A 24934-nucleotide genomic window follows, 5' to 3' on the forward strand; every position below is an offset into this window, starting at 1 on the left:
ATTTCCGTATGTACTTATAACGTATAAACAAATGGCATTAACTCATGCCTTCATAAATCCATAAAACTTCCCGAGTGCCTCGGTATTCTCGAAAGTGAACCCTAACCGAATCATTGCTAGGATAAAAATCCCTCGGGAAATGGGGTCGCGAAATACCTTCCTGTAACCGATATCCCTACAATCGACATCACTACGACGTTTATTGACATGTACTGTATACAGGAACGGCTCGAGGAATCTCTGCCCATGCGAAACCTATTTTTGCATCCCCCAACCCTCTCCAAATTTATCCCCATCCCAACAAATTCATTACAAAGTTTTTTTTTTGTTTTTTTAAATATTTTTTCGCCATTTCATGGTCACGGACAGAAATCATTTTCCCCCGATTTTTTCCGCCATTTGATTTTGAACTAGGAGGGACGTCCCGTAAGGTCACACGGGTCACAGCTCAAGACCACCCGTAACTGTATGGCATTCTTCAAATTTTTCAAAAAGAAACAAAAACAAACAAAATTATACAGCGTATTTCAGCCAAATGAACAAAAAGTTTGTAGAGATGTCAGAGCGGAAAATCAGTTCGGATAAAGCAAGAAATTTAACCACTTTACGATCAAGGTCGTAATATTGCATCCAAACGCCAGTGGAATAAAGTCAAACAAACTCTCGCTGTTTTCTTTCCTCTCTCATCACCGCGAAGCTTCGTTGCAACCCTACGAAAAAAAAAAGTTCTTTTACCTACGTGAACTGTGTATCCTTCTACGAGCGAAAGAGAACAGGTATGTGAGGGTGAAAAGAGAAATCTACTTCGTATCTACTCTATTATCTGTAAGTATTACAGAGAAGAGAGGGGAGAGATAATAGTGTAACAGATAAAATACACTCATGTCCATAAATTAAGGATAATTCAGAATCACACTGAAATCGAAATCTAAAGTAAAAATTTCACCTGTAGAATTATCACGCACATCTGCAAGAATGATATGCAAATTTCAGGAAGCCACCAGATGATGCCGATAGTACGTCACAATGACGAGAGTGTAAGGGGGGGGCGTATATAAGGAATGGTGGCAAACAAGTAAAATTGTTCACAAGAGTTCTGTAAGGCGCTCAGTGCCATAAGCGAATAGTTATGACACAGAGGACGCATGTGGATGATTTTTTACGTGGTAGATTTATCTTTGTCTAAAAGAGTGGAAAAAAATACATCTAGTTTTGTCCCTTTAGCTGAAAATTTAGCGAAAATGTCTTTCCATTCCGTTTTCACTTTGTTGACAACCTCTACAAACTGCTGTTTTGCACTATCTGCTGATACTGTTGTCAATATATTATTTTCAAGGAGAAGTTGCAAAAGATCCATCCTTTTTTCACACAATACAGAATTGGAATGTGGTAATTTAGGATCTAAATAGAGACATCGATCGTACAACACAAAACTTGAATGTACTGTTTTGAATAACCTTTCTTGTCATCCTAACTAGAAAATTTTTTACAATCAGTGAAACATTCATTTTTTCATGATCAGATGCACCACTTTTTTTCAAAAACTTCTAGCAGCAATACCTATATACAACCAAGACAACATCATTGAACGACACCGTTACGGTGGTGCAGCATTGCTCGTTTGGGGTGGAATTATACTGTGTTCCAGAACAGATCTGCATGTTCAAACCGGAACCATGAAAGCCCAAATTTATCGGGACATCATTCTGGAACAACATGTACGTTTGTTTAGGGGTGCCATGGGCGCAGAATTTGTGTTTATGGATGACAACGCCAGTCCTCACCGAGCAAACATCGTAAACGAATGCCTTGAATCTGAGGATATAACCCGTACAGAATGGCCAGCATTCTCACCTGACTTGAATCCGATAGAGCATGTGTGGGACATGCTTGGCTGACGAGTTGCAGCCCGTCTACCACCTCCTACATGTGTACCGGAACTTCGGAGAGCATTGCTTGCTGAGTGGAGTGATCTTCGCCAAGATCAGATCGATAATTTGATACTCAGCATGCCTAGGCGTTGTACGGACTGTATTTCATCGCATGGGAGACATACAATGTATTAACCATCATACCAACCATGTAATAGTAAGTTTTTGTAAAGGAGATATTTTTCACAATTGCTCCAGGGAGCAAAAATCGTAGTTTTTATGAATGGTATCATACATACACCATCGTTTTTGTTCTTTATCTTTTGTTTAATAAATGGGCTTTATGAATAAGTAACGTTTGTTTTGTTTCTGAACCTTTATTTGCCGGAGCTGGCATTATCCTTAATTTATGGACATGAGTGTAGATAAGTATGAGAGATATAATTTATTATACTGTTTTCCTTTCATTTGTTTTTCTCTTACTTTTCTTTCCTTCTTTTTTTTAACATGCGGTTAGGTTAGGACAAGGTTATCATATTTATCGCGGATTCGTCAAACAGATCATCCGAATTTCTTGCCAATGGCTTGTAAGCGAAGCGGTTATTAATTCGTGAGTTGCTTGGCGTTTCTTCACACAAGAGGGTAGGAGAAAAGAAAACTTTGAACGACATTGAAATGAGCCCAATAAGGATCAATTCATCTTCAATTTATGGTATGCTTTTTTTTCATTTGCTAATCAACATCGTATACTCGTATACACAGGGTAAAAAACTCAAGTCTGTTTCACCTCAAACAACTGGTAAACCGGTGGCTATAGAAACATACTTTCAATTAGAAAAAGTATTTAAATAACGTGTCCATCTTATATGGACCATTAATTTCACTAAGGACTTTGTCACTGTCTTTCCTGAGCCTATTAAAAAACAATTCTATGTATTGAAGTGCAATATTCGCTGAGATGTTTGAGTTCAAAAACACTGAAAATAATGGAAGAACCGCATAAACTAACAGACGAGCTTCTTATATACTTCATACGCTACTTTCCCTCATTTCCAGTAATTTTTTAATTCAAATATCTCAGCGAATAATTGCACCTAAAAGCATGGAGTTTGTTTTATTGGGCTCAGGAAAGACAGGGCGACAACTTTCTCATTGTAACACAGAGGGAACGTATAAAAAGAATAAACTTTATATATATATATATCGGTACGTATAAGGTTCTTAGTAAAATGAATGACCCATATAAGATGGGCCCATTATTTAAATACTTTTCGAATTAAAAGTATCTTTCGTTAGTCAACAGTTTACGAGTTATTTCATGTGAGAAACAGACTCAAGTTTTCATCCTGTATAAACTGTTGTTTTAAAGTTTCTTTTATACGGTGTGATCTCTCACTAATTGTCACTCATAAGACAATTTTCTGCACATCCGGTCAAAGATATAGCATAATGTCATTTATTTATACGCCTCTCTCTCACTTATGCATCTTTTTTCCTTATTCCTTTGCCCCAACGCATAAGCGAGAGATCAGTGCAATTACAGGAATCATTTACGCGAGTTACTAACAGAAACAACATTGAATTTGATGGCGAAACGAAACTGATTTTGTTGATGGTCAATAGCATGGATATCGTCTCTGTAGAACTGCAACAAATGAAACTTCAGTGATCGCAATCGGCTTTTGTACGATACACTTCATTTTTGCCATAAATACACGCATATTAGAGCTGGAAGGCTTATACTATATATTCATTTCATGAAATTGATAAATTTAAATAACACATACCCTTTTCAGACCCGAGCATTCATTTTTTTTTTTTTTTTTTGGAATTTTAAAAATGTTTTAGCATTATTGATGTTGAAAAAAATACTATAAAAACATGAACATTTCAGAAAATCTTTATTTTTTTGCAAATTTTATCGAAAATACAGGACCGACACAAATGTACGGTGTGGATTTCATCTTGTGAAGTGTGACATGGTATGATATGTTGATAAAAGCAGTTTGATTTTTTGCTCAGACATAATTTAAATGTACTAATATTGCGTGTCTACGGTATATACAGAGGTTAGCGGAAGTTTTGAAAGACCGGTTGGAATCATTAGGGGTGGTAAGTCAATGTGAAGAATTTAGTACGAAGCTGTCCTCTGTTTTGCACGACGTCATACCCTTTGTTCGAAAAAAGCGTGTTTGAACATCGCGCCCCCTATGGTTCACAGATAGCGTGCGTAACCGTTATCTTGAAAATAAAAGCATTCGGAGAATATAAAAGGGGACGAGGTAATCTATCATTGTTTACTGATAAAAGAAGAGCTTTGAAGAAAGCGATAAGGGATAGTAAAAAGAAAGTTGAATCTAGGTTGGCAGATAACATTGGCTTTGACCCAAAATCAATTTTTAGATACGTCAATAATGGATGTAAGGGGACAGTTGGCCCCCTCTCGATAGGAGGGTCTAGGTTAGAGAGCAATGTAGACATGTGTAGTACTTTCAATGACCTTTTTTCGCGTCGGTTTTTAATAGAGATGATATTCAATGTACGGGTGTTGCATGGGGTAATAAAATCCTCAACGATATTCAAGTGGAAGACGTGGAGGTCCTAAATCTTCTAATAAATGTATGTGCAAGCAAAGTAACACGACCTGATGATATCTATCTCAGGGTTCTCCGGGAATGTGCGAATGTGCCGGGAAGAAGTACGATAAACATATTGGGGTAAATCGAGAAGCTATCCATTCTTAGAATAGGACAACAATAAGTATTCTTTATGGGCATTGTATAATATTTTATCATGTGTATATATTGTTTGTAATTTGTGTTAATTGCATTTTTAATTGGGTTGCTGTATTTTTGAAATATATGACAACCATATTTTGATGGGCATCTTTTTATCAGCCACCTCGTTGGGCATTTTGTCTGTTGTGGCGTTGTATTTGTATTATGAATTGTTGGGGCTAGTCGCACAGATTTACAGTAGTGGTGTTGCTGAGGGTATCGTCATAAAAAAATTAAAAGCTTGTTAATGTTGTTCCGATATTCAAAAAGGGTAGAGAAGCTGTGTCCAATTATCGTCCAGTGAGTTTAACGAGCTCCTTCTCGAAAATTTTGGAAATTATCATCAAAAGGCAGTTTGTGAAGTGGATAGACGAGAATAATGTATTGTCGGATAATCAGCATGGGTTCAGGAAGGGGAAGTCATGTGTAACTAACCTCCTTTGCTTCTATGATCACGTGACTAAGGCTTTGGGTAAGAGCAAAAATGTAGATGATGTTTACCTTGATTTCCAGAAGGCATTCGATCGGGTCCAACATGGTAAACTCTTGAAGCGTTTACACGAGCCTGGAATTGGGGGCAACTTGCTGAATTAGATAGAATCGTGGTTAAGAGATAGGGCACAACGAGTTATGGTGAACGGGGAATTTTCTGGTTGGACAGACGTCACAAGTTGAGTTCCTCAAGGAAGTGTCCTTGGCCCCATACTTTTTTCACTTTTTATCGATAAACTCGATCAGGGTATCGATGGGATTGCTAGAAAATTTGCAGATGACGTGAAGCTAATGGGAGTAGTCGGAAATGAAAGCGATTGGGAGCTGCTCTAGACATACTTAAACAGGATTGCCTCATGGGCAAATGAATGGAGCATGGCGTTTAGTGTTGACAAGTGCATGGTCGCTCATTTTGGTTCGAACAACCACGGTTCTCTTACGAGTTGGTATGGTGTCACTATCCCTGATGCAACTAGGGTCACCGATTTGGGAATTCTCATTATTGACGAGCGGCTTAGGTTTTGACCAAGAAACGCAAGGTCAAAAAAGCTAATGGGATACTCGGTTTCAATTTCAAAAAGGTCTCTTCGCGTTCTCCGAGGCCTAGTTCGTCTTGAACTGGAGTATGCTGTAAGGTTTTGGAGACCATACCCACGGAGGGACATAGACTTGGTTGAAGGGGTGCAGAGAAGAGCTACGGGTGTTCTTATTGGCACGCGGGGACTGAGTTATACAAACACCAAACATGGCCCCCGCTCTGTCCCTCGAGGGATATAAGCAGACTACATTACGGCTGGGCCATGCTGGAAAGGGCTTGAGTTATGAAGAGAGACTTCATTTTTTGAATATGTTTACATTGAATGAACGCAGGTGTCGGGGAGATATGATCGAAGTGTTCAAAATTTTCAACGGGATGGTGAATCCATGAATTATTAGTACACCGTCAATCGACTGCTTTTACAAGGGGACGCCAGAATCGATTAGTAAGGGACAATGCGAGGTTATGGTGTCGCAGAGAATTCTCTAAGGGTTGTTAATAAATGGAATAGCTTACCCCCGGGCGTAGTAAATTCTAACAGAACTGACACGTTTAAAAAGAAATACGATAAGCATGTTGGGGTAAATCGAGAAGCTATCCATACTTAGAATAAGACAACCATAAGTATTCTTCATGGGCATTGTATAATATTTTATCCTGTACAGTCGGCCCCCGTATTCGCGGGGGTTACGCTTCGGGGAAAATCCGCAAATAACCGAAACCATAGTTTTTTCTTGTATATCTCGTTTATTGAACATCATGAGAAGAGCAGGGTAACGCAGAGGTATAAGGGAATGTAAAAGAGGGTGCAGCGATTATTGGCGATGTTTTCTGAAAGAACATTGCGATTTCTGTTTGCCGTTTCTTCTTCATATCATCAAGTACGTTGGAATATGATGACAAAGCTTCCTCTGCTAATTTTTCTACATGTGAAGAGTGTACCATAGAGGGATCTGTCATAAAAACAATCTATTGCTGATTTGGACGTGCGAAGCCCTTCCGCAATGCTACTCATGGTGAACTTGTCTTCGAGTTCTTCATCTTGATGATCTTCATTTGGTACAGCTTCAGTTACAGGAGCAGTTAACTGCATTAATTACGCCTCGCTCAATATTAAAGCAGTAATGACGTCTTAGGATAATAACCTCAGGATCATCAAATTCCTGCTCGCGTGATGTTAATGGGACTAGCCGAGGTATAATGTAAGCTGTAGTAGTAATCTTTTGTTCTGTTATTTTAATTGTAATGCAATGTAAATAATTTTGTAAGGTGAATTGTTAACCTCGGGGACCAATGGTGCTCTCGAGGATAGAATGTATATATATTTTAACATGTAATTTTTTTTTATATTGAGAAAATAAATGCTCCCTCCGGGGAACCCCCGTATGGCAAATCACATTCGCCGGATCGGGGTAAGTAACTCAGTTGGCTCCGTAGAAATGGTTGTCTCCATTAGCGCACATTGTGGCCAAAATAACCGGAGGTGACTGTTTCTCTCTTGGGAGTTGCCACGGCTCTAGTGATGACAGTAATGTCATTAGCGAGCCACCCAAAAATGAGCTATCCTAAACATGCACAACTCAAATTTTGTCAACAAAACACATGAATGACGATTTCTGGGTGTTGCAAAAAAAAAATCCAATAAAGGGGTAAAAAGAAACCGCGAATATGGGGAGCGGGGCGCGACTGGATATATATTGGGGGGTCCGGGTTCGAACCCCACAGTGGTGGTCGGCTGAAGTTGGTTTTCTGTGGTTCCCAACTTCAAGCCGCAAATGCGAGCCGATCTCCCCGTTAAAAAGTCTCGCCACAGAGAGCAACAGTCCTACAACGATAAATCATTCAATCATAACACTTCACTCATAGTTAGAAAAACTGGTGGCAGATGGCAGCACTACACATAACAAGCATTACAGGGAAACAAAAAAAACTTCACGTCAGGTTTCACTACACGTACACGCACATTCCCGCATGTACCGATTCGTAGGGGTTCCGCGGGGGTGGGGGGTGGGCGGGGTGCATGTGTGGTGGAGCAGTAGTGGGTAGGGCTCGGGGATCCATGATGTTCTTAGTCAGCCACCTCGTTGGGCAATTTGCCTGTTGTGGCGTTGTATTTGTAAATATTGTTTGTTATGGCATTTTTAATTGGGTTGCTGCATTTTTGTAATATATGACATCCATATTTGTTATGGGCATCTTTTTATCAGCCACCTCGTTGAGCATTTTCCCTGTTGTGACGTTGTTTTTGTATTTGTATAATCTGTAAACTACAAGGAATATAAACTGTTTTCAATCGTAAAGATGCAAAAACTGTTCATCAATTTTGTAAAAAAATGTATCAGTTACCACTTAAAACTACTTTCAAATGATCAGAAAGCTTAAATTAAAAACACGTTTGTCATAGCAAACGAATTTAGTTCTGACATGCACAATTGTGCATATTTCATTCAATTTTTTTTTTTAGCCAAGACGATGCAGGGTATATTTTCATTCACATACAAAATTCCTTGGGACGGATGGTGGCGTTAAATCGGGGTTCGACTGTAACTGAATTTCTCAGTGCAGATTATTACCCGTAGACACGCAATACTAGTGCATTTACATTTTCAGCAGGAGCATTTTAATCTCAAGTTTAGTTTGGTTTATTCTGTTTGCATCATTTTAATGGTAATTTTGCTTCTGTACGGGGCTTATTAACCATTTGTGATCCAGGTCTTTTCGGTACTTCGTTGGCACAGTTCGTACTTTATATCGCCTCCCCCACAATTAGGAAGGCCCCTGGATGCTAGCTATTACGTTTGCATTAAATACTGTTTTTTTCCCAACTTTTGTCCATTTTTCGAATTCGTATATCTCAGCGAATAAAGCATTTACACGTGGATTTTTTTCATTAGCATCAGAAAGACAGGGCAACAACGTTTTAATTGTGTTTTTGGGCACACGGGGACTGCATAAAAAGTTAATTTTTTATTTTAATAACTATACATCTTCTTGCAACATCAATGACATATCTGAATACTACACATTATTTGGATACTTTTTCTAATTGGAAGTATGTCTCTAGGGTCAATGGTTCGCCAGTAAAATGCCATACGCCCTGTTACCTATGCACCCTGTATAATATGTATCGGAGCAAATACCGGAGGTTTCGTTTTTACACTAAACCGCATTTATCCTACTAGGGGGTGCGAAATTCCGGTTCCGTGCGATTCCCATTTTAATGTTAAATGGTCAGCAGTTTTACTTGTAATTTTTCAGATGACTTCTTAAAAGACTTCTGAATCTCGTCAGCTGAAAGGACGTTCAGAGTGCCAACCATTCTATAAACCGCTATTGGTGCATTTGGAAAAAAAAATCGCTACTTTCCATAAATTCCACCAAAATATTAAGTTCTGGGGCATTGTGAAGGCCGATAGTTCAGAAAAAAAATGAAATGGAAACCTGACTTTCATTGCTACAGAAATTTATTGAACACAGTTGGCTAGCACACTTCTCGCAAAATTCTCAGGTAAGAGAACTTTATCCTGGTGAGGTATTACAGGCGCTGCTCGAGCATTTCGGAATAAAATGACAATTCAGTTTTATTTTATTTATTATTATTGTTTTAGATCTCGTCGCTGTGATAGAAGACTGTACATATCTGTAGTCGTAAATTCTGACAGCAGTCCCAAGTTCCGATTTTTTGAATGAAATCGATCGTATGCATGAATCAAGGTTTCACATCGTCTTTGATGGTATTAGAAAAAATATTTTTAATTTCCCCTGTAAAATTTCTTGAGAATAAACAGGCATTTAGCTTGTAAGATTTTTTCACATTAAAAAGCAGTATAAATGAATAGATTTAATTATCAATACCTTGATGAATTACTTCCTTATGGAAGAAAGTTACGAAGTACCGTAAGTTTCTTCTAGTATACACTAATTTCTTCTAGTACTTAAATAGAATAACTCTTTACTCATTGACCTCTTTTTGATTAAGGAACGTGTAAAAATTTCAATGCCTCCACAATTTTCATTAAACAGGGGTGAAATTAACAATATATTTTTAATAAACTTTATATAATTTTATTCAAACGGAAACACATTGAAGGAAAGTCATGAGATAACCAGGGCCGTCTTAATAACCCATCGGCTCCCGGGCAGAAGACATGCTGGGACCTTACATAACTCGAAGTGTCTACCCATCGATTACTATACTTATTTCTCGAAAATCCTAGTACCAATCTCATTATCACGATGCCCCCCGGGACCATGCATTGAGACAGCCTTGTAGATAATTTTGGTGTTTTGGTTTCGTTTCTAATTTGAAAAGAAAAGCGTAAAGAGAGAATTAGGGATCGGACGGGGAGGCTAGGTTGCTGGACGTCACATAAGTACGAAATTTAAAAGTGTTCCCATGGATCGTCTATATATTCATGAATTATTGCTGGGGGGGGGGGCTGTATCCTGAGCCTTCAGATTCCGATGGCCATGTGCAACATATTGTAAATAAAATCAGGTTCTATCAATGCACGTAATGATTTACAATTAAAAAATCAAAAAGTTTTGCTTAAAAACAAGTGACAAAACGAGAATTTTTATGGAAACAAAAACAACAAAAAATAGGTGGAAGGAACTATATTCCGTAATAGCGGGACGTATGATCTGCACGTTGGATTTTTCAAGAGATGGATCGAATATCAAAATGTTCTTAATAGTGGCACCGTTCGGGAAAGTGTTGGCCACCAGAGATGTCCACATAAAAGAAATGGGGGGGGGGCCCTTGAGACTAAGGCCTGTACGTGGGAGGGTTACATTGTATTGCATATTAATTAATTATTGGGGTCTTAGCCCCCCCCCCCCACAAAATTTATTCGGGGGCTGAAATAGCCTGAAGCCCTAGGTTCTGGTGCCTAGGTGGCCACCACTGCGTTAGATCATTTGTACTAATTATTGCTTATAAAATTGTTTCCGTGTTATTATGTATTCCGTGTGTTTAGGTCCTATAAGTGTTAGGTGAACATTAGTGCTTCGCGTTGAACTTTTCCACCTAAAAAGTTTGGGAATCACTGGTTTATACCATTTGATCCTGTTTTTTTCGCACCGCGGTCATTTTCTGCACACGAGGGTTAATTAAACCGGGATCTACAGCTTTGATTTTTTGCGCGATTTTGTCTATGAGTGTGAACATACCCTTAAGCACAGGTGCACAATATTTTCAGTCCGAGGGCCATAATTTAATGCATGTATATAAGGTTACCAAATGCCCCGTATTTTCACGTAAGTTTGGCCTCGTCCCAACTTTCTTAGAAAAATGTTTCCTTTTTTCTTGTATACTCTACGAAGCTTACTACAATTTTTATTCTTCACCTGAATCAAGAATATTTTCATGATTTATAAAGTATTTTATGATAATTATGAGTATGATTGACTATAATTGTAATTAATTACAGTATAGCCATTTGGATGTTCATCTCATATACACAGTTTAAAAATCTAAACGTTTATTTATCCACTGCAATTTGCAGCAGCAGTCTATTTCAACCTTAGGCGATTTCAGAATGGGTTTAGAACTCATCGCATGACATATAAACAATCTAAATACCTATATTAGAAGATCCATTCAGAACTCGTCTTCTAATCGAAAAGCCGCTCAACATCGCAAGTCTACTTACCAACGTTAAACAATGCAGTGGGGGAAAAAAAGTCGATTGAATCAATAAGAGAAAAAAAATTAATAGAAACTTGAAAGATTTTTACTATTCTCAAAAATAGTCGACCCAACACACACCTACCTGCCAATCTCAGTTAATAAAAACCGAGACGGTTGATTGCCGCCCCTTCGAAATACGAGGTCAAAATGTAAATACTAGTGCTTACTTTAATATCTTTTTTATTCTTTCCGAAAAAAATTGAAGGTTTGGTGTAGTTAATCCGGCCTGTGTTAGTCTCAGCAAGAAGCGGAACAACGACGAAGATTTGATGTAAATGACTTTCGTTTGAAAGCCCTTTCGAAAACGAAACAGTAGAGTGGATGGCTCGAGAATTCTCGCAGCATTACATCCTTGCGAGTAACTTGACCGTGATGGACGGCTCCAAAAAAAATATTATGGAAAGCGGAACCTGACATGGTACTTGAATGAAATTTTAATGGTAATCAAAATGAATGAACTCTGAGTTGTTTCTTACCTGATGAATGTGAGAGATGACTTCAGTATGGCTACAGTTGTCAAGGGACCTGCCGTTGACTTCTAGAATCTCATCCCCAACCTCCAAATCCGCCCGGTCAGCAGGAGATCCTAGAAAGAAAAACCATTGAAAAACATTTTTTAACGAAGTGCATATTAAGTTAAATAGAACGGCGGTATGTTCTAAAATAAAGAATCAAGACAAAAATGCAACTCGCCATAGCGGCATTCGCAAGATCGACTTGAAGGGGGCACAAACATTTTCTTCCCGAGAAGTTTTGAGTTACCACCATTCAAAAAGCATTTAAATTAACAGAAATTTGTTAAAAATACTGTACAAAAGGTATTTTCTTTCGATATTTTAATTTTTTCAGAAAATTACAGAACTAAACAGAATAAAATTAAGCACAATTTATAAACAGAAATATTACATTTTTATTTATTTAAAAAGTTATTCAATGGAAAATAATTTTAATTTAAAATTAAATACAAAAAGAAATATACTTCGTTCACAGAAAATAAATTTCGTAAGCGTTAATTAAATTAAAATCATGAATCAAAAATATGCAAATTTTTCGAGGGAATTAAGACATTTCGGACAGATATAAATCATTTTTCTTCTTAGTGAATAGAAATTCGGAGGGGGGCTACAGCCCTGGTGAAATGAAATTTCTGACAAAAAAAAAATTGATCTCGCACATGCGCAGTGAACAAAGCATGCCCAATATTTTAAACAGGGTTGGAAGGTTTTTGACGCATGACAGTTTTTGAAGGTTCAAAATGGCATGTCAAAAACCTCAAACATTGCTTTTCCATATAAAAATTCCTATTGGAAATACACACATTAATTGCTAAAGAGTGACTATGTTATACAAAGAATAAATACTTAATATGATTGTAAAATAATTTTCTATTCCTTACAGAATTATTTTGGACCATATATTATGTGTATACGCTTTTTCTTATAAAATATACAATTTGAATAAAGCATAGCATAAAAGCTGAAGGAAGTATGGAATGATTTGATATTCTTATTTTTTTTTGGGTCTCTTATATTTGACTGTATTTATGGGGTTTTTTTTTGGGGGGGGGGTTCTGATCAATTTTAAATTTCAATGAGCATGAATATATGGTTGCAAATTAATGACATCAATTTCTGAAAGTGCAAGCATAGTGAATACTCATTTTTATGTACTCAAGTCAAGATATAGTGCTGTTTTTTACCTGGTTGGTCTGTTGCAAAGTATTATGAATTAATGAACCCTGGACGGATCGTATGATCCCTTCGGTTAATATTGGACTGTAATATGTGTTTTTTGTGTATTTGTGTTCTGCATGTCTTGATGTGTTAAAGAAATTTCAATTTAAGATGTGATTCCTAGTCTTCAAAAATTTCTTTAACTGCTTATACATGTGTATATATAAACATGTATGCTCATACATGTATAGATATAAACATCTGCTGTACACTTTTATAACAGATGGGTGTGTTTAAAAATATCTTTTACACCATGTACAGGGTGATTCAGAAAATATAGGAAAAACTTTAAGAGGTGATAGTACACGCCAATACAAACAATTGTCATCAAAGAATGCATGGTCTAACATGAAACGCAAATGCGCTAGCGCGTTTCGAAACGGCCGCTCCGCAAACGTTAAAACGGCATTCCTGTTGAAATTTATCGGGAGAAAAAGAACACAATGCATGCAAATGTAACCTGGGGAAGAAGAAACCGTTTGCAAATCTGCGTCACAGTGAATAAAAGGCGCGGACGTGAAGGACGCCCTGTGAAGTTATTCCTGCGTGCAACCGTTATAACAGTTGTAACGTACGGGATAATGGGGAAAACGCTCACCGTACGTTCTTGCTGCCTCTGTGGCACTTCCGTTTGCAGCTCCGTAAATGAAATGCATGTTTGCTTTTTCAGTATTACTAAAGAGAGTCGTTATCATCTACGTTACAACTGTTAGAACGGTTGCACGCTGGAATAACTTCACGGGGCTGGCGTCGCACCTTTTATTCACTGTGACACAGATTTGCATACTGTTTTTTTCTTCCCCAGTTACATTTGCGTGCATGGTGTTCTTTTTCGCCAGATAAATTTCAACAGGAATGCCGTTTTAAAGTTTGCGGAGCGACTATTTTGAAGCGCGCTCGCATGTTTGCGTTTCATGTTAGACCATGCATTCTTTGATGACAATTGTTTACATTAGTGTGTACTATTACCTGTTAAAGATTTTCTCATCTTTTCTGAATCACCCTGTACATGCAATGCTGATTTCTGTTATTAAATTATATAGATAATCACTGATGCTTAAAACAATATCCGTATTTTACATAAAATTAGAATATATCTAGCAATCAAAATACATAATGAATTGTAGAACTAAAATGTCCTTTAATTTGGCAGTGCTGGCTTGTATCAACACCACCTATAGAACAAGGCCTCCGCACGAAGCTTGTAGCGTCAATAAAGGTCATTTCTCCTATTGCCATTAGATATACTGCAAAAAAAGGTCGCATGCGTCAGCCTGCTATATCCAATGGCAATAGGTGAAATGGCCTTCTTCAGTGACGTCACGAGCTTCGTGCGGAGGCTTTGTTCTATAGGTGGTGTTTCTTGTATATATGATGCTTACGAAACTCCTATAACTTATTCTTGGTACAACAGTAAGAATTGCTACGTTTGACTAAAATATGGAATGGTATATTCACTAACATTCTTAATGCAATGGTTTTTCAATTCAAGCTGCATCTAAACTTGTAAAACAATGCTTTGGATATCAAGTCCTGCCAGCTCTGCTTTGATTGAAAATACTCTTTAAAAATCTGGATTTATACAGCCTATGCCATGAAATTTTTAGTTGAGAATAAATGAGTTAGGTGTATTAACAAAAGCTGCACAAAAAAAAATTCATTTGTAATGAAATTTTGGACAGACGAAAAAATTTAAAATATCAAAAAACAGGTAATTTTTCTCAGTAGTTACAATCCAAAATATAAAAACATGTTAACCTATATTGAAAGTAAGTGTTTTGTTATTTAAAACATATCCCCATCAGGTTAAAAAAAAAATTAAAACTATTTAACAACATTGACAATAAGTTTTTGACTGTTTTAATTATAAGCTAATTTCCGAGGTAAAAAACGTAACCCTGATGCTCTATCGCATATATTTAGAATAAACAGCTAGTTTAGTAAATTGAACAAGGGTAATCAGTAGTTTAGATAAAATGGACCATAAAATTATATGTTATCTGTTCTAGACTCTTTGTATGTCGAAAAATTTCAAATTGCAAATTATAATTAATATTTTCTTTTAATTATTGTAATAAATCAATAAAAACTTTGTATATTATGTTTAAAACTAAAACATAATATACAAAAAAAGTTTCTCATCATTGTATATACCTATTGTGTTCAAAATATTATACAAAAGTATTCTTCTAGGTATTTGATGGTTTTCGACAGTTTTTGACGCTTGTCATATCATAAACCCAACCCTGATTCTAAAGAAACATACATGAGAGACAGAATTTTATACAGATTGAAATTATTACAATGAATGCAGTAGAAAAAGCATTAAAACTGCACGTCATGATTAACGAATTAAAGGTGTGAAATAATGGAATCTGAGAAGAAATACAAATGTATCCTAAGAAAATAATGTGATTTTTTGAATTAAACTTCCGTCAAAATATGGCAAACTTGCGCGAAACAACACATCTCTCAAGCAAAAAAAAAAAAAAAAATGAGTTCACGGGTCCAAACAAATAGCTGCGCATCTTTATCAAAGTTTCACTATGCAAAGTTTCACTAAAGTCTCGATAATCTGGCCAAGCGCCAGTCCGGCCCGTCCAGCAATCCGGCGTATTATTTGTTGTATTTAGGAGGGTTTTCTTCGAGCATAGAGAAGAGGAAAACATATCACTATGTGTGCGTGCAGTGGTTTATATCATTTAAATGGACTTTTCAACTAACTTCCGGCAGTCCGGATTAGTGAGAGCCTACTGCACCGCTTCCCAAACTTTTTGTGAACTGCGACCGTCTTTAGACAATTTTTTTTTTGGTGTGTGTGACCCAGCTTTTTTTAACTTCAGTTAAAAATTTAATCGATGCATGTAGCAGCACCGATGCTATTCATATGTGTATAGGGCCGTTCAAGTATTACGTCAGCAAATTTTTAGTCATTTTTGACCCCCCCCCCCCTTGTTAGCAAAATTTCCTTAGCACTGCCCCCTACTTTCTAACGCATATTGGTGGGATCAGAGACGTACGCGGGAGGGGGGCATAGGGGGACTCATGCACCCCCCAGACGAAAATTCATTTTTTTAATGTAAAAAGTATTTTTTTTTAAAAATTAAAATTTCGAAAGCAAATACCTTTATATTTATAATCATAATCTTGTAATCAATTTGTTAATTTCATTGCTATTTGAAGAACTCAAAATTTCTTTTTAAGAAAGAAATTCATTGTGACCCACCCTTTAAGACATGGTAAACCCTTGTCCCGTGGACCAAATGTGGCCTGCCCCCCAAACCTAATTTTGTGAAAATTAACTAAGCGGCACATTTACAGATCGCTTAAATGACCCGCGGCCCAATTCCTGAACATTTAAGCGGCCCGTGGCGCATTTTCAGATCACTTAAGTAGGACCGTGGCACATTCACAGATCACTTAAGTAGGACCGTAGCACATTCACAGATCACTTAAGTAACCCGCGATACAGTTCCCAGAACACTTAAACGATCCGTGGCACATTTAGAGATCCCTTGAGTGGCATTTGGCATAGTTTTAGAGCACTTAAGCGGCCCCAGTGCAGTTCTACATCACTGAAATTACCCTCACGGCACATTCCCTAATTATTTAAGTGATCCGCGGCATAATTACGGATCATTTGAGTGATGCGTGACACATTTCCAGAGCACTTGAAGGATCCGCCAAACATTTAGAGATCACTAAAGTGGATCTGTAGGGGACTTATTATTAGGGAGAATATTAGTTCAGGTGCCCACAAACTAGCGAAAAGTTTTCCTCGTTTTTGGCGCACTGAGTAAGATGCTATTAAGAATATTTCATATTTTTATAAAGGTTGGTTGATGACGTGAGCATCATCTAAACCCCCTCGATGCTGACGTACTACTTGAATGACCCCATAATCTAAAAATCTAACTTTGGAACGGAACAATTTCTTTTGAATAATGATTTAAAATACAAGAGAGTTTTTGTCCACATTCGACTTGGAAATAAATGGATTCATGTGAATGAAAGGGTGCTTCTCATTAACCCACTCGGAACTGCACATTTTGTTATAAAAATTCTCGAGACCTGGTCGCATGTTTTCCTACCACTGTAATGCTTACAGATATTATAGAACGAAATACCTAGACAAAAACTTGGCACATCAATCAAGTCGTGAATTTCTGAAACATGAAATTAACGTTTCTAAAATCTATTGGTTTTTGTATATTACCAAATTTAGAGATTTTTTTCTTTGAATTATGAAAGATCATGAACAAATGTCCCCCCATCACCATGTTTTTGCAGTCGTTTTAATTGTATCGACATTATTTAATATCGTTTGGTTACCAATAATAGTTGAATGTTGAACCCGTACAGGGCCGGATCTAGAGCTCGCTGTAGGGAGGGGTGATTTTACAAATCGCTAAAAAATTAGTCTCGGCATGGTGATTTTTTTTTTTTTTTGAAAAATGACCCGGTTTTGCCCGTTTTCTTGAATTTGTTGTTCCCATATTATCGTATAGAAGTTCCGAAAATTTAATGAATTATCGCATTTCACTTGGGGTCCCCCAGCAATAGATCCGCTTTTAATATTTAATTTTTGTACTTTGTATTCGGTGCTTCAAATTCATTAACCAATACCTGTTTTTAGTGCTGCCACTTTTGCCTTTTGCCATCGGTTTGTGACAAACACAAATAAATAAACATTAAAAATATATATTTAATCAACTCTGCATTTTTGAATTTTTGCGAAAAACCACGTGTGGCACGAGACACACAATGTGCTCGTGTGTGTATTCAGCAGATACGTCAACCCAGGGCCGGAACTAGAGGAGACAACTGCCCCGGGAGGCAGAATTTAGGGGGGTAGCAATTTTAGGTGAGAGCAAAGAACACCGTTATAAAATTACCGAATTTTAAAGTTGTGGGGTGGCACAAATCCTAGTTATGGCCCTGCATCAACCTGTGTCTGACAATCAATGGAAGTTGAATGATTGCAGGGCTTCCTATCGCTAAAATCTACAACTATATATATTTTTACATGATTTCGTCAAACCTGACGAAAAAAAAATTTTTTTTTTCATTTACTGTTTTCAAGATTTTCAATTTTAATGCTGGAGTTCCCTTTCAGACACCCTATAGTTTTTTATTTATTAGTTGTGTACTTTACTTTTGACTAGTGAGTGCGTATATAGATAATAAGTAGCTTAGAAAGTTAAGGTATCCGACTACGTTGAGAATGTCATTTTGGAAGAAAATATCGATTTTTATTTTTTTTTATGGAAGTCTTGATTTTTGTGATTCCGAAACAGGCCTTGTTTTGTTTATACGACACTCAGGACCAAAGTTACGTCTTATTTAGTATTGCGTTTTTACATACAAGTAATCCGTGAATAAAAAAATTAACCCCTTTGCTTAAAAGCGATTGGCAAATTCGGATGATTTCAGTTTGATGAATCAGCGATAAATATGGTAACTTTGTCCTAAGCCAACCGCATGTTAGAAAAGAGAAGGGGGGGGGGAAATAGAAAAGTAAAAAAAACAAAACAAATGAAAAAAGGGAAACAGTATATAATAGATAAATATAAAAGATATACTTATCTATTATACTATATACTCTGTTAGATAAGAGAGTAGATTTCTCTTTTCACCCGCCTGTTCAATTTCGCTCTTAAATATATATACAGGGCCTTTATAATTAAAGTTCCACTTTGAAATGGCCATAAAAGGAAAACTACTGGACAAAATGTTACCTAACTTGGCAAGAGTTTACAGGAAGTCTCATGGGGTTCAATTTTCCGCAAAAAAAAAAAAGGTTCAAAAATTCACCACCAGCGGGGAATGGCACTGTATGCAATATTGTTAAACGAAATAAGACATGAAGACATCGGTTTAAAATGTGCTTAATCGTTTCTAAAACGAAACTACTTGTGGGGCTATGAAAAATCCCAACGGCTACATGACTCACGACAGGGGGAATGCAAATTAGAATTATGCAAATACGCTTTACACGTCATTTGATTTTTCAGTTTGATTTTTGTTCATTAAAAACATTTTAAACCGATATCTTCATGTTTTATTTCGTATACTGCATAAAACACCAATCCTCGCTTGTGGTTGATTTTTTGAACTTTTTTTTTGCGGAAAATTGAATTCCATGACTTCGTGTAAACTATTACCAAATTTGATAACATTTTGTCCAGTAGTTTTTCTTTTATGGGCATTTCAAAGTGGAACTTTGATCAGGATACATCACGGAGGTAAAAAGAATTACATTTTTTTCATAGGGTTACAACAAAGCTTCGCGATGATGAGAAGAGAAGAAAGAAAACAAAGAGCTTGTTTGAATTTATGCCACTGACATTTGGACGCAATATTACGTCCTTGATTGTAAAGTGGTTAAACGCATTCAACGAAGAATGCTATTTTTGACATTTTACTTGAGTTTGAAACATGATTTATAAAAATGTATTGATTGTATTAATATATTTAACGAAATTTTGATATGATATTTTACTGCATATTGTTGTGGTTATGAACCAAAATCTAAGAACTATCATATATATTTGTCTAATTAGTGTTTTATAGACGATATGTAGAATAAAATTTCGAAAAATTCGCACGTACATTATCAGATTTGAGTAACTTACGAACATATCAAACAATCCTTTAAATTTTGGTGCATAACCTGTACCATTGCTACCTGAATGCACTGTAAAAATAACAAAACATTTCATTCATAGAACTGTCTACAATCGTGTTTAGAATATCACATAAATTTTGCTTAAAATTTGACAAAAAGTGTTATTTTTTTACAAAAAAATGGCACTAGGTTGCCCAAAATTTACTGTTTCCACCATTTTGGGGCACTTTCTATTAAAAAATGTTATAAGCTCACTCCAGTACCATTTTAAAGAAAAGTGACAAGAAAGGTAGTCGGATACCTTAAGGAGTGTTTTAGATTTAGCAAATTTTTTCGCGACCCATAGTTTGGGAACCATTGCCCTACTGTATTTGGATAAAGAAATACCCAGGAGAGTCATCTACGTACGGCAATAGGAATTTGACTTGAGGCATTACACGAGTATGCTATAAATAGGTCATAAATCTGAATATGCATTGATTGAACATTGCGCGCGAGAGACGCTCTCTTCTCCTCTCCAACTCCATCAAGTGTTTTCCCATGTTAACGTTCAACAAGGTCCCATGAGGCGGAGAGGGGGATCTCGTACGTAATTCATTACAAAACGGATAACGTAATCATCGGATCCGCTCATGCTGCCATCTTGTGAGATATATCTGAGACACAGATCAAAAAAGTTTTACCTTTTTTATGCACTGACATTTCTGTATCAACGTTTGTGTGAAGATTGATTAACCAACCTCTTCACACATACGCAATTTTAATAGTTAATGCGAAAATTCCCGTAAATTTCAATACGATATTTTCTAAAAAAAATAATTTAACACAGTTTATACCGATCATGAACAGCTTCCGAGAATCTTTCCAAAGTCTCACAAGCAATTTTACGGAAACTTTCACTCAGAAAAAATTAAATGTTTCATTCAAGAGGAAACAATCGAACGAGTCTTTTGAAAAGAGATGAAAAATAAATTTTATTATCTTCCCCAATCTTTGTATTTTTATGGGGTATTCTCTTTCTCTTTTTTTTTTTTTTTTTCGCTTCTTCAAAGACTTGAATAGAAGGTTTTATTCACTTATACTAGAGAGTATAAAAAAAGAGAGAGAGCAAACCATTGGCAGGTGTGAGAGTAAAGTGGAAAGAAAGTTATGTTATTAACAAGATTAAAAATGTTCTGAAATAAAAAGATGATGGAGGCGAAGAAGAAACACCAAGAAAAAAAAGGATTTCTCTCTGGAAACTTTTTTTCAAGAATTGCTAAATCGATTATCGCAGCTTTTAGATAGAAATGAGATTATCTATAGCGCTTGGGTCATTTTGTCATAGCATTTTTTAAAACAGAATTGATAAAACATAGAATTTCTTTCTTTATATGAATATTTATGTCAATGAATTCTGTCAAAAATATTGTTTTCAAGATTTTTCAAAACAAATAATTTCATATTAAGGTAAAATTTCATATTTGTATGGATCGGGGGAGGGCCAGTCTTACAGATCTAAACTGTAAGACTGGCATTTGTAATTTTTAAGTAGATAAAATTCCAGTTTTTGATGTAAAAATTCATATCTGAATTTATTGGTCATTCCTTGATAACAAATCCTTCAACAACTACATCATATACCTACCGGAACATTAATAGAATACGATTTTTAATATGGAATTAATAGTATGATCAAGGTCCAACTTTGAAGGGAGCCCTTGGGTAAAGCGGGTATTATGGAGTCATGATAACTGAGTCAAAGATGTCTGATCAGTCATTGAAGACATGTTGTTCAAATTAGAGGATCCTCATTAGAATGTGATTTCATGTGTTTATTGTTTATACTAAGAAATCATGATTACTGTATTGCTCATTTAAAAGTCAAGATGAAAAAGAAAATTTTGATAAGGCAAATTAGATTTGCTATAGAATAACTCAGCACAGAGAGGTTGGACGTGTATACAATGGCATCAAAGATTGGAGTGCTCGAGCACCCACATTAAATTGTGGCGCAGGTCTGAGCACCCCCAAAACTGATTCAGAAATTGAGAGAGAGAAATTTCATATATAAAGTTCAAGACAAGCAACCGCAGGTTCAAAACACTTCCAATGCCTCCTATATATAAACCAAAGCCGCTTGAAAGATAATAACTCTTAATGCAGCTTTGATATAAACTGGTTTTAAAATGAGAATTATTTTATGCAAGAAAACTAAAAAATAAATTTTACAAGCTAAAGCAAATCTTTGTCTTTTTTTCAATCAAAACTACTCGTAACCAGTCAGGTAGTTACATATATGGCATACATATATACAGGCATATGCAGTCGCACAGATTTTCAATCTGATTATTTCAATTTTTGAAAATTAATTGGCAATTATTTCAATTATCATAATTTTTTTGTTGTTGATGATATTAAAAAACAGTTAAGAACATGAAGTCAGTTTAAATGTATTCATAAAAAATTTTAACCAGGAGAATTCATTTTATTAGCTTCAAACTTTTAAAAAAAGGGGGGAAAATAAGAAATTAATTGGACAGCTGACTGGTTAATATCATTTTAGGTTTGAAATGGAAAATTCTTTAGTTATCTAACCATCAATCTCTTAAACAGAAAATAAAAACAAATAAGAATTAATCATTTTATCATAATGTGTGGTTCCAATAGAATGAAAAAATTAGGGATGTGGCTGAGTATTAAGAGTATAAATAATGGAAGAGATCTGAAAAATATATAGAGGTTCGTTCAAAAGGTTTTTCCAAGATTTATTGCCATGTGAAATGTATATCAATGAGATCCTCAATACAGTGGAACTTTCAACATCACAATAACCTTATAATTTTTTTGAAAGATACATGCAAGCTGCAAGGGCATACCCAACATTTATGATGAACTAATTTTGTTAAATTTTTGTGAAACTGTGCAGCAAAACAAGTTAATTTACAGTTTATACAATGGTTAGCACATTTACAACTCTAGAAAAATATTTATATATATCCTAAAGCTTTTACAGCCACCTTTATTTTGGATACTGTAAAAAAACATCAATTCTGAAGAATTTATTTTTTTTACAGAGACCAATGGGTCCTAAAATATACAGTGGATCCTGCTTATAACGTTTTCCTGCTTACTACAACCTATTTTCACGGTTCCAACTCTCATTAATACCAGTGCTGTCTTATCATGAGCTCAACTGAGCCTCACAAAAATGAGAACTGGTTGAAATTTTCTAGATTAAGAATGTAAATTTGCCAGGTAAAGCAGCAGAAAACTCACTTGGCCCGGGGGCCAATGATGCTCTTAAGATGGCCCTGATTAATACTCATTGAAGTTTCTCATTTAAACTGTTTCCCTGCTTACAACTTTTCTTCATAATGGTTTTTCTGAAAAATGTTATAAGCGGGATCGACTGTACAGAAAATTTGAACAATTGAAGAGTTTGGTAAAAGGAGAAAATTTAGTTTAAATCATAAACTACAGACATACAGATTGAGAGTGTTTCCCAGCATGCAAAATGTATATTAATGAGATCTTACCATACAACTTGATCTTCTTATCAGTGGTCTCAACGAGGATAATAACATATCCACCAAGATCGACCATTTTAGTATTTTATCCCGTAGAAATTCTCAGCAGGCCGGAGACGAGGCGATATTTGTTGAAACTACTCGCCGCATCATACAATCATTTCTACGGGGGTGCTCTCGATATACATAAATTATATTAAAATTAATAATGATCGGAGAGAATTTAGGATCATGTAAAATGCAACTCATCACCACATAGAACATGGTTTCGTGGTCGCATCTTATACATAATTTTTAATGAGATCCGATTTTTTTCAAAGCTGTCAGGGCTCCCGCTCTTCTCTCAAGGTTATACCGATGCTGCTGTAAACAGAGACGGTATAAAAATAATAATAATAATACTAAAATTGTAAGCTTAGGCTTAAAATATTTGTTTACGTTTTGGGCCCGGTGAAATCGTTAATTTTTTTTTACTTTGTTTGGCCAACGTCCAGGCCGGAATCGCAAAAAATACAAACAATAACTAACGTATATACTTAAAATACCGCCTTCGAGAAAATCCTGACAGCTTCCAATCTGACAATCATCAAACAGAATAATGTAAGAAACTGTCTCTCCCTCTCTCTGACTCTCTCTCCTTCGTAGATGGCGCCGTTGCCGGCCGAACGTCATCGCGAAACTAGCCAATAACGGATCTTTGGCGAGAAAAAATATATAACCTTCAGGCGTGGCGTAAAATTGAGCCGCGAAAAAAAAACCGCGTGTGAGATCACCTGTGTGCCACGAGCGCGATGACGTCAGCACACCCCACGCGTAGCGATGAGATGCGCTGATAATCGTAACGCAGTTCGTTTAGTAAACCAGGGGCAGGCATGGCCTACCTCGAGTAGGGCCCCTAGGCAGAGCCGCAACTAAATGCTTGGTCACCCGGGGCAAGCGGCCATTTTGACGCCTCCTTGTAATGTTGAAGGAGAGGTTTCAGAATGAAATTTGCGCCCCCTCGGGTCTAACGCCCGGGCCACGAGACCCGCCCGCTCCACCCTAGTTGCGGCCCTGTCACTAGGCCAGACTTTTCACGCCTCTACATAGTTAATTTATAGCGTGAAAAAACAAAAAATAATGACAATCATCCCTTGCCCCAGGGCTAGAGAGCCGTCAGCCCCACCCTTGTGAGGGCTATGCGAGTAGGCAGTGGCATGTTTATAGAAGTGCTTAGCGAGTGATAGGCCAGGGCCTGACTTAAGCAGGTGCGAAGGGTGCGGCCGCATTGGGCCGCTAACTTTAGCCACAAAACAGGATAAAAAAAGTATATTTTGACTTCAACTTCTTAACAAAGCAATATAAAGTATATGCTTTGCAACATCTTGAACAGAGTTTTAAGTTACAGCTTAAAATTTTGTCCAAGATAGAGAACCCCTAAACATTCAAACATTAAATCCTTTGGCATGTGGCTTTGACAGACCCATTTTCTCTCAAGCCAAGAATGGGGGTATAGGTGAATTTGGTGTACCGGGCGCTGAATTAGAGGGGGAAGCTAAATTGTGTGTGTGTGTGTGTGTGTGTTTTTTAACAACTCATTCAAAATTACACGAGGGAGACATAATGGGGGCAAGCGGGTTATAGCACAGGATGTCGAATTTGAGGAAAGAGTAGTCAAGAAAATCCGACTAGACGTGGAAGAAGGGCGACAAAAT

The 24934-nt window shown here is 36.6% G+C and overlaps 1 protein-coding gene across 1 annotated transcript in view; it reads right to left on the reverse strand.

Annotated features, from left to right (window-relative positions):
• The window catches only part of sdt (MAGUK p55 family member stardust), a 150341-nt gene extending 126443 nt beyond the window's left edge, over window positions 1–23898 (reverse strand). The window contains exons 1-2 of the mRNA XM_089246404.1: window positions 23250–23898; window positions 11847–11956 (exon numbers count right to left, since the gene is read on the reverse strand). Of these exons, the coding sequence (XP_089102530.1) occupies window positions 11847–11956; window positions 23250–23316 (177 nt within the window). The 5' untranslated portion in view covers window positions 23317–23898. The remainder of the gene's footprint in view (window positions 1–11846; window positions 11957–23249) is intronic.
• Window positions 23899–24934: the final 1036 nt, after the last annotated feature.

The sequence above is a fragment of the Pholcus phalangioides genome, unplaced genomic scaffold (assembly GCF_987345545.1).
Source record: "Pholcus phalangioides strain wild (caught in Gottingen) unplaced genomic scaffold, Ppha-v1.0 ptg000017l_1, whole genome shotgun sequence".
Lineage (NCBI taxonomy): Eukaryota > Metazoa > Arthropoda > Arachnida > Araneae > Pholcidae > Pholcus > Pholcus phalangioides.